This window comes from Lutjanus erythropterus, chromosome 12 (genome assembly GCF_056507025.1).
Source record: "Lutjanus erythropterus isolate fLutEry1 chromosome 12, fLutEry1.hap2, whole genome shotgun sequence".
In the NCBI taxonomy this organism is placed as follows: Eukaryota; Metazoa; Chordata; class Actinopteri; order Lutjaniformes; family Lutjanidae; genus Lutjanus; species Lutjanus erythropterus.
Window position 1 is genome coordinate 6,446,536 of NC_139328.1, and position 11,751 is coordinate 6,458,286.

The 11,751-nt window shown below is 39.1% G+C and overlaps 1 protein-coding gene across 1 annotated transcript in view; it reads right to left on the minus strand.

Moving 5' to 3' along the window:
• The window catches only part of LOC146317474 (calsyntenin-2-like), a 220,146-nt gene extending 209,317 nt beyond the window's left edge, over window positions 1-10,829 (minus strand). The window contains exon 1 of the mRNA XM_084732512.1: window positions 10,674-10,829. Coding sequence (XP_084588638.1) covers window positions 10,674-10,746 — 73 coding nt within the window. The 5' untranslated portion in view covers window positions 10,747-10,829. The remainder of the gene's footprint in view (window positions 1-10,673) is intronic.
• Between the last annotated feature and the right edge of the window lie 922 nt (window positions 10,830-11,751).

Below are 11,751 nucleotides of genomic sequence, written 5' to 3' on the forward strand. Positions count from 1 at the left end.
CAGCCTCACAAAGGAGGGAAAAGATGAAAATATGAAAGTGTATCTGAGAGGAGAAACAGGGATATTTGCACTGTCTGACACACGCAAATCCTCACCCTCCTATCTAATGTGCTGCTGTCAGGAGGCAAGAAGAAAAGAGAGGCAAAGTCAATGACACAGACAGAGACAGGTGGGGTGGTAGACAGAGAGTCCTAGAGGAAGAAACCGGGAGATAGACAGAGAGAAAACAGATAACTCGTCTTGACTGATGACTCATGAAAATTAAAACCTTTCTTCTTGAGGACATGCTTTCATTTTCCCTCCCCGCTGTGACTCCTTTCTTCCTGAGCAGCGATTGTAGCTCCGGGTACACCAGGTGCACGAGTGTGTGCATGCATGCCGACGTGACTGAAGGTGTGAGCAAAACCGTACAAACTCCCGTCTGTTTTTTCACCCACACACACAGACACACAGTTACGCCGTCTCCCCTCAAAATATTCCTTTGTTGTTTTAAAAATGATTTGTTTTTCAGTCACACACTGAGTCGCCTTGTAGGCAAAGTATTAGAAAACTTAAAAGAATTCCCTTTGGCATGACTTGCAGTAGCACCTGTGATGTTAACACTATGTAGTTTCACTTTGTACCCTACCTCGCCAACATTCACGAAAACCTGTGGTTGTAAAACATCTCTAGAATCATATCTCATGATGGAAAATACATGGCTCTTTCATGGTTACCGCAGGAGGGAATCAAAAGCAATAAAAAAAATCTAATATAAAGCCATTTCAAAGTGTATAGCGATGCTTTGGACTGACTATACGAGAGACCCACACAGGACAACTTGAAAGGGAGATGAAGGAGATGACTCAATCGATGTGCGAGTGGGTGCGCTTGTGTGTATGTGTGTGTTTCTTATATTTTGTTGGACATGAACACACACTACAATGTTAACACATTTTATTACGTGTACAAATACACAGCAGGCTAATAAGTTTGTATTGAAATTATAATTAAAACAGTGCGCAGTGGTGCATGTCTTCATAACTTCAGGCTTTATCATGACTCACAACAGACGGCGGTCTATTGTTTAATAAAGGATTGCTAGGCCTGTGTACATAGAGACAATAGAAAACATTTCAATGACACCAGCTCATGGGACACAGTGGAAACATTACACCTCAGTTCAGTGTGTACACTGCTAGTCTGTTCAGGTGAATTCTGACTGAGGCCAGCAAACTTCAAAATTAGTAGATTTGAATGGTTAGACTAAAAAAAACTCACTTAAGAGAAAAAAAATCCACTAATACAAAACCTCCAAGGAAGTTCAAAACCACTCATCTTCTTTATTTGCCCTGGGATCTGCTCTTGCTGGCAACGCTAAGGCTATATTTCAATGTTTTCACTAATGTCAGTGAGAGAAAACAAGCTAAATTTAAAGAACAGAATCACTGGCTAGATTTACACAAAAACTAATTTTCCACTATTATTCCAAATATCACAATATTCTGAATTTGATACGGGTCATATTAACAGCATGTTCTATTTGGAAATTCTCATTGAGGCCTTTCTGAATATAGCATTTTCCAATTAAAATGTCAGAAACACCAGTATTATGTTGGCTTTAGGAGCATTCTTGAGAAAAGGAAAACAGCGCAATCAGAGTATGTGTCTAAATCTGGGTTTTTACTGCCATTTACAACACAGGTCCTCTCACCTGTCTACTGTCAGATCAACTAGCCGCTAGATTGCAAAATGCCTGCACAAAAGAAAAGCCCACATTTCTGGTCAGAAGGAGAAACACACCTGCTTTTAAGCATTATGAAAGGCTTGGATTTGCACAAATATTGCAATGCTGACCTTGCAATCCTGAACAAATGAAAGAGGGAGGCTGCGTTTGCATGGTTGAACATATCCAACACCAGAGGAAAACTTTGAAAAATACTACTTTGACATAAACAAGCGTCAAAGCAGCTCCAGCCGTTCCACTTTTCCATTATCACAGTAGCATGGCCGCATATAAATGGAAATATTAGTGGAATATTCCTTTTCATTAGCCATGCAAACCGCTTGGTAAGACTGGTAGTATTTTTTTTCAGCATAAGAGCAAATATTTTAGCACATAAATGTCATCACTGAGCCTAATTTGTAAAAATGAGATAAAATGACTAACTGCAATATATATTTAATAATGAAGAAAGTCAATGGAGGCCAGGGATTTATCATCAGAATTAATTTGCCACAACTTCTTTTATGTTTCCCAGGTCAAAAAACTCAAGGCTAAGAATTTTTCATAAAAGAAGCCTTTTGAAATACTACCATCTATTTTAACAGGGTGAGTGCTGAACATATGATTACAGTAGGTGTGTGGGGATGCTTCCCAGCATGCACAGGGGCAATAGTCATGTTTATATAAGTCTTGTGTGTTCCTGCGTTATTATTACTGGTTTTATTTTGTTCTACATTGAGCTTACTTCAACCGTTGCTGTTATATAATTTATTGTGAGTGAATGTGATTAGACTGTGAGTGATGTTGTGCTCAACATTAAGCAGATTTAATTGGATGGCCACGTTTCAACATTTAGTTTTGGTTAACAAAGCAATTTACCTGTAGCTCAATTTGTTTTAAACACAGGAATACAGGCTGTATTTATGATACAATTACAAATCATTCATATTACTGAACAAATAACAAAATCAATCATAATGTCAGAGTTAAATGTTGTGTTTTCTGTTTCAGAAAACAAAATTTTAAATTGTTAAATGTCTTTCCTTGTAAGGATGGTTCTTTTTTAAGAGTACTATTATATTTTGTGTTGTATTTTATCATATATACTGACCCTTTTCATCTAAAATCATCATCATCAATCTAAAAGAAGCAAATATAAATGCTATAAATCAATTAATGCCCTATTCAAGAAATGCAAACCAAATAAAGGCTTAAGTACACAAAAGTACACACCAAAAGTATTTGTTGCCTATCATAAATGAGCTTCAAATGTGTATTTCACTAAAAAAGTAAGGCCAAACTGTTTTAAACACTATTAGAAACATGGCTGCTGAAGAAAGAACGAAAGAAGGCTTGAAGACGCACTACTTCTGAAACCTGTAATTGGAGCAAAGACACGATGGAGCTGCAGGGCGCACAGATTGTGATGCAACTGCATCTAGCTGTTCTTTCTTGAGCTTCTACATTACACTGAATTAATTCATGCTTCCCACTGACACCCTGATATTGTTAAGTAGGACTGACTAAAGCTTGGGACAAACCTGCAGACAAGCTTTAGTAGGTGAGTAAATATAGGCTATAAGACAATACACTGAACAACTGGTCAGTAATGACTGGAGTTCTGGCGATTGATGACCCCACAAATCCTGCAAGAGACTCATTTTTCACCAAACGTGTAAAAATAAGAACACCTGCCAGCAGACCAATTTGACAATTTAAGATAAAAATCTTTCCACATCAGACTGTCATTTTATCTTGCACCTGTCAACACCTTTGACCCAGACAAGAACAGACCAGATCCAGCTTGTTCTACTCAGTGTTGACTGGGGTTGGGCGATTGGATGACTATATTGTCTATAGACGATGGGCTGAATCCATCGCCAATTGCTTTTTCTGCCTGATTTTTAGGGCGATATTTGTCATTTTATTTTGCTAATGTAATAGTCTGCAGAGTGACAGTCTCTGCTCTGCACCGCGCTCTCATCCAGCGGCGAAGGTCACACCTACTCAGCTGACCATGAGTGCGCTGAGCTGGGTGACGAGTGAGAGGAAAACAGCCTGCAGAGTCAGACTCTTTAAACTCTTTCCACACGGTAAAGTGAGGATTTATTTTGACCAAACCAAAGTTGGTGATTGTTGGAAGAGCGGACAGACTAACAAAGACGGTTTTGGTGAGTTTTACATGTTTTTCTGTCGAGTTTAAATGAAGTGTGTTTTCTGAGGCATTAACAAGCCAGTTAAGTTTGTATTAGTTTGGTAAAAGAGAGAAACTTGAATTCATAAGGTGAACAGTTATATTTCTCCGTTTAAAATGGACAATAAGTGTGAAAACATGTAATTTGACACTTTGTGAGTTTATTTTGTCCTCTGGACGTAGTGAACGTATGTAGCATGCGTAACATAGTGAATTCGCCACTTGCACACATCTCCCAGAGAGGTCGGAAGAAGGTGGGCGGGAGGACGATGGTATCGCAAATCGAGGGGCTGATGATGATCGCTTGGAAAATTTTAGCATTTCTCCGATCCTATTCATTAACATTTCTAATGTGTGTCCCCACTTTAACCCTCGTAGTCAATCTTTTGATGGTTTAGGAAAGTCGGTATCTATCCAATTCTTTCTGTCTTATTCTCTGTGTTTCAAACTCTCTTGATATCTCACATTTGTGTTCCTAAACCACACAGAGGGAAATCATGAAATAAAAATGAAAAGAATGTAAAAGGGTTATGATGAAATAATTATAGAATCATTATGCACATTATGTAAGGTTTTTAAAAAAAAGCATGTTTCTCCTTTCTCCGCTCTTTCCTCTCGCCTGTCTCACTGCCGCGGTCTCCTCTACCACCACCTCAGTCATTTACTGACAATCAGCCACCTGGTGAAGCTTCAAGGGGAAAATTAAGAAATAAAAAAAGTAAAAGTGTTTACTCAGATAGCAGGAGCGTCCGAGTGTGTGAGTGTGTGTCCATGCATTAGTGAAAGAACGGGGTAAAGAGTGTGTGAGGGTGTCTCTCAGAAGTCAACACTGCATGCAATGTTTATCCACCACATATTGAGCAGTGCTGACCAGAAAGCCCCACCGGGGCCATTGGACCAGCTGGTGTAATACTGGCGTATACACACAGCGCTAAACACAAACACCTCTCTCTGTCTCTCTCTTTCACACACACACACGCTAGTCCTCTCATCACCACACATACATCATCCTATGGCAGCCCCTCCATTCTCGCTCCTCTCCTCCACCTTACGCCTCATCAGACATATTATAATTAGCCGTGCTGAGTAATTAACATCCAAATTAGGACATTCATTTACATATCTGCCCTCATTTGCATATACTTCCAGCAGCACATGGACCTGACGATCCTCCACACACTTATAAATGCCAGTACAAAGCACAAGGGTACTCAGTCTTTTTCAACACGTCTGCCTGGTGTTGTAACTCACGCACACACCCTCTTACACATAGCAAACATGTACTCTTTCCGCTTTGTGAGACATTAGAAAACCAAAACTGTGGACAGCAGAGAAGTAAGAAGGCTTGAGTTGGAGGAAGGCTGAGAAAACGTACAACAGGAGTAAAAGACAGAGAAATTCTGGACAGACTAGGAACAGGGGAGAATATAAATGGGACTGAGGAGGGGGTCGGTAATGGAGGTAGCCGAGATAGAGTGAGAATGTGACACTCTCCAGATGAGAAAAGGCAAAGTAAGACAGAAAGAAGACTGCCTCACCATTTATACATCTCACTTAAGCCCATAAAACTTTGAAATTGAATCCATGGCTGGGGAGAGATAGGAAAGTAGCTTTGGAAATCAGAGCGAAGACTGCTGGAGCCTGGAAAAAGGAGCGAGGAGGAGAATGACGAAACACTTCTCTCTCTCTGTGACATTTGCCCTCTGAATGGCATCAGCTCAACGGAGCGGAGCAACCAAACAGTGATGGGGAGTCAAAGGGAGAAGGAGAGAGACAGGGAGAAAAAAAACGGGGGGGGAGAAGAGGAAAGAAAGAGAATAGAAAGGGCATGAATGACAGTAAAGAGGAAAAGAGCGACAGGATGGGCAGAGCAGTTCCCGCCAGACGTTGTTTCACCAGTCATTGCGCAGGAGAGGAAAACCTGAGTTATGCTTCTGCGTTCCACATCGCTTTCACGATTTATGTTCCAGCGAGGATAATGCAGCTAGACGGCTCTCTTGAAAAGACACCCATAAATCTGATCTTGTTTTCGATTTTTTTCCCCTCCCTTTCTTTCTCTTTCAGTGCCCCTCTAATCCTCTCAGTCTCTGTTCTTTGGCATTCATCTGCTCTGGTCTATTTCCTGACTTCTTATGTAAAGGTATTCAGCAGCAAGCCATTGTCTCATGTATATACTGTATTCTGCTGAGCTTGTAAATACCAAACACACACACATACACACAACTCACTCTGTATCCCTCTCATCCAGCCAGCACACAGAGACCTTGATCTATTCTTTTATAAATGGTGATGGCTATAGTTAATTGACTACTGCGATCAAAATAGAGAGTTGGAGCCATAAATGGGATATTAAATAGTTTGAATTAGGGCTGTACAATTAATTTAAATTTTTATCAAAATAGTAACATGACTTTCTGCAATTTTCAAAACGCAGGAAATGCAATATTTGGCAAAATGTGTGTCCAAATTCCTGAAAAAAAAAAAACATTTTCAATCAAAATGAGAATAATGATGTATAAATTATCATTACCTTTCACATCGCAAATCAAAGCGCAATTGCAATTTCAGTCAAAATAATTGCAACTGGATATTTTTTCAAACTCATTCAGCCCTAGTTTGAATCCTTATTTAAAGGAGAAAATGCAATATATTTACTGTAACAAATCATGAAATGACCACAATATGTCACCAGAGATCGTTTTAACATGTCAAGTTTAAATACTTGCTTCTCTGACAACAATGCTACAGCCACCGTGTCCTCCTTTGAAATTTCTATTCTGGGCTAGAAAAGCCATTTTTGTGTGCAAATTTCACATAAATTAGGGTTCAAATTAATGCTGAATGTTTGCCAAATGAGTAAGTGTTTGTTTATGAGCTGTAAGAAATCATTAATCATTCTAGACACTGCAAATGTTTATAATGCTTAAACTTAGCAATATGTTAATAGGGGCAGTCACTTAACTCATGTATTTTTGGAGCAGTGGGCTTTTCTGTTAAGGATGACAGGTTTAACTTTGCAATGATAGACAACTGACATTATAAACAGTTGATCAATTTACAGTGTAGGACTCATGCTTATTATTGTTAGCTTACGATGCTGCGCATTCCTGCAGTTTTCCTGCAGCCAGCCTGAGTTTCCCTGAGCTTTGACCATAGATCATATATTAAATAGGATTTTAACCAACTTAATATACAGTCTATGGTTCCAACTAGCTATTTGGACCGCTGCACTCATTTGTGCAAGTGCAGTTTCTACATATTGCTCCTTTAATATGTGATCTCTGGTTGAAGCAAGTTGTTTCCCCCTGCAGCCTCATACCTGACAGTCAGGCAGACTGCCGGCAGCCCTGCAGGAACACTGAATTAAATATGCACAGACTGCAATTTTCTTGGCCAATTCCAGTTTCCGATTTTTTAAGACTGACCTGCAAATTAAGAATTATATTTGACTGAATACACAAACATTTTTGCAACTTTTCTTTCCTGTAAAATTAAACTGGATGTTCAAAATAAAACACTGACTATAAAATAAGTCAGTGCTCCAGGTTAGAGCCAGGCCTTATTATATTGAGATAATGTACCAGAGGAAGCACGATTCTGTGAGATCTCATAGGGAACTTTATTTCACGTGATCTCATGTGGAGGCAGATGTAAACAAAGAACTGGATGCGAGATTTTAACTGTTAATCTGTAAACAATATGCTGCTGGCTAGCAAACAAACCTCACCGCTCTGATAATGCATACTCAGTAGTTACGGTTCAGATCACTCAGATCACTCAATTTAACAGTTAAAAACATCTTCTCCTTCTAAAGGATTATTGATGATTTCTTATAACTCAAACAGACGCTAACTCTTTTGGTGAATATTCAGCATTAATTTGAACTCTAGTTAACATGAAACAGACAAATAGAGTTGTCCTGGGCGCCCCTGTGGCTCAGTTGGTGGAGCATGTGCCCAGTGTAGTGAGGCTGTTAGTCCTCTGCAGCGTCCGTCCCATTTGCTGCATGTCATCCGCTCTCTCTCTACCTCCTTTCCTGTCATATCTTCAGCTGTCACTATCAGACAGCTATCAACCCCCCCCACCCCACTACCACCACAAAAATCTCTCCTTTAAAGCTATAATATTTAACATGTCTGCATTAAAATGTCTAAAAACGCTACACAGATATTTTGTTGACTTGTGTACTATCCCAAATGTTTCCAACAATCTTCAAACCAAGAAAAATCTGTATTTTATGCATGTTAACAATACGTTTCCTTGCTAGCCACTAGTAAACAAGTTGGACACATCAGAGAGTCAAGAAAGAAGTCGGCAAATGTGACTAAATGTATGAATAAAACTTCACATATTATCCCATCCATGAGCCTGGTTTTATATATGAGTATATATATGACTGATGATTTTCATGTCAGATGTATTTTCATCTGCGATGGTATTTGCAATTCAACAAGACAAGACAACTCCCATTATCCCATGCTGCATCTTTTGTTATTGCTTTGAAGTGAAAGAGCCCCCTAGCGGCAGAACCTAGACCAAGTCTTATCAAATTATAGGAAATTGCATTGTTTTTTAATTGAGTCAAAGCAAAATCTTCCATTTGATAAAATGTTTGGTGACACACATTAAATGTCTGTATCTATAGTAATCAGCACTGTTCACACATCACATTCTTCAATGAGTCATCAAAGTCTCTCTACAGAAAACAGCCTCTTCTTTAAACTTAGTGTAAACCTAGTTAGGCTTTCCTATGGCTCATGGCCACACAGAGGTCGTTTATAAACAGTGAAAAAAAAATGATAATGTTTGGTTGAGCCCAGACAGCCAGTCAGCTCAGCACTCTCACTCCAGAGACCCAATTAATACCACTGTAAACCGCCGCTGCCCTTCATAGGCAACAGCAGCCGACGCTCTGTGAGTGTGTATGTGAGAGTGTGTGCGTGTGTGTGAGAGAGAGAGTAAGAGAGAGAGAGAGACAGAGACAGAGTATCACAGAGTGAACATGTGATTGAATACACCGCCATGACCATGGCTGCCCTCTTTGAGCACTCATTGATTATCGTAGACAGAAATCATCTTCAGATCACTGACCAACAACCAGCCAATCATCACCAGCAAGTAATCACTGACATCTTCAATAAATGTTGTGTTTATGATGTTAATCATCTGAAAAGCAACTGGGACATGTGAGGATGCCCCTCCAAAACAAAACATTATCTAGAGACAAGTCTGTCATCAACCTTTAAGGATGCCGTAATTACTCATATGCTAATATGTGAATACCTACAGTAAGTGAAGTATTGCTGTCGTAAGCTTAATTAGTCCCACTTAACCTCAGTTAGTGTCAACTTATTTGTCAACAGACAAACACATTGTTAATTAATTCATCTATTCCTGCAACCAACAATTATTTTCATAATCGATTAATCTGTCAATCATTTTCTAAACTGATCGATTAACTGTCTGGTCTATAAAATGGTAGGAAATGTTAATGACTCCTTCCAAAAGCCCAATATGACGTCCTCAAATGTCTTGTTTTGTCCACAACCCAAAGAAATTCAGTTTATTGTCACACAGAAGTAAAGAAACTACAAAATATTCACACTTGAGAGGGTGAAATCAGAGGGTTTGGACATTTTATCCTAAAGATTACACAAAACAAAAAATCACTCCTCAAAAGTAGTTGGTGATTAATTTAAATAGTTGACAGCTAATCTATTCATTGGCTAATCATTGCAACTCTAAATTAATCATTGTTTCAAGCTAAAATATTTCTCCAATTTAAGTTTTTCATTTGTGATGACCCACTGCTTTCCGTTGTCTTATGTAATATATAAATTAAATACATTAAGGTTTTGAAATATTAGTGGGACAACACATGACATTTGAAATGGGCCCCGAGCAGTACCTAATTTTTGGAGCAGATACCAATACTGATATTAGAGAGTTGAAAAAAAAAGTCTGATCAATATATTAGCCAAGATACTTTAATATACAGAATATAGAATATAAATATACACTTAAACTGTATTTTTAATCCTTATAAATAGGTATAAATTAAAATAAAAACAGAAATAGAGTAAAACTATATTATTTTCTGTTAAAAGAAAATGCCAAGACCAATATAGCTGTGATACTGGGCCGACAATATCGGTCAACCAATATAATGGCGAGGCTCTATTTGAGATGATCTGCTGCTTTCCGATGTGTTCTCCAATATATACATTGAATATCTTTAGGTCTCTAAATATTAATGGACAGAACATGTCATTTTAAGGCGTTTGAGGACGTTGAACGGGGTCTTTTTCACTATTTTCTGGCATTCAAGCTTAAAACAAACGCTAAATAGATTAACTGATCATGAATAAATACTCTTTAGTGGCAGCCCAAATGGGTATAATGGCGTTTATCTACCTGCCAGCATATCACAGTTGAACTACCTGCTGCAATTTCCCTCCAAGCCGAACAACACCTGTCCCGTTAATTACCTTTCTGCCATTCCGTGAACTCTGACTAATGACCAGTCAATAATTTCCAACAGAAAAAAAACACACATTAAGCCACAGAATAATGAGCAGAACTTAACGAGAGACAGCGAATCTAAGGAAAACAAACACCTTAATGGCGACGAAGTTGCCGGGCGGACGGTTAGCACTCTCCTTACCAACTTGTGCAACTCAAACGCGCAAGAGCAGTGAAACACATCGAAGCCAAGTTCATTTATTTTCCATCTTTTTCTAATCTTTTTTTTTTTTTTTTTTTAAATCTTCCTACCTTTTCCGCCGAGAGCGCAGGAGTGGCCCCACATGAGCCAGAAGACCAGAAAAGGGACCCCGAGTCTCGGCATGGTTGTCGGAGCGGTGTAGGTGATGGTGTCTCTCCGTCCTCTCCTCCTCTCAAACCGTGGATCACTTCCCAACCGTCAGGATGTTTTCCGCTGCCCGGTGGGTAGAGAGACACTCACTGGGTACGGTGAGCGAAGAGAGAGAGATAGACTGACGTTTGGGTAACGTCAATAAAACAACATTTCCGGTGAAACGCTTTCAAAATAAAACAAGATCGACCGTTAATGTTAAATAACGTCAGATAAATGTCGTAAAACAAGGTTGCACTTATACAGAATGGAGATTAAATTATTTTCAAAAACGTATTTTCTCACTTTGTTGGTTATAGGCGCTCCGAAATAGGTTCCCCCCGTGCATGACAAATTGTAGACTTTTATATTGAAGAATAAAAGCCTTCTTTTGGGGGGCAAAGCCTGGCTTTATGTGGCGAACTTGACAAAACTGTTAATGAGGGAGAGAGAAGGAGCAAGTGCTGGAGAAGAGGGGATGTACTGTAGGGAGGGGATCTGGCAGTGATGTGTGTGAATGTGTTGGTAGTTCGGTGTTAAGAGAGGGAAAGATTGATTTTGACACCCCGGGAAAGGGCTGCTGCAGCCGAGAGTTAAGTGCCAGTGATTGCATTCCTCTACAGGAATAGCCACATTTTTTTTTTTATATCAATTCAATAAACCTGAATCTATAGCACAAGCCAGGTTACCACATGCAGGAAAATGGAATAATGATCGATTTATTAAGGGAGCTAGAGGATCAAAGTACCACGAGCACACAGAGAACATTAATTATAGCATGTTTTTTAACATGTAAAACTTCTGAGTCAAAGGTCATTTTCTATTTTTTTTTTTGTTTGTTTGTTTTAGGGGAGACCGTGGGCAGTTGTAACAGGGGGCAATTGTAACCCACTCAGTTCCTCCAATCAAAAACAAGCAAGTGATAATATGCTCTGTAGGAATCTCTTTCTGACTGTGGAAAAGGAGCAAGATAATTTCACCTCAGCAAAAATGTTTCAC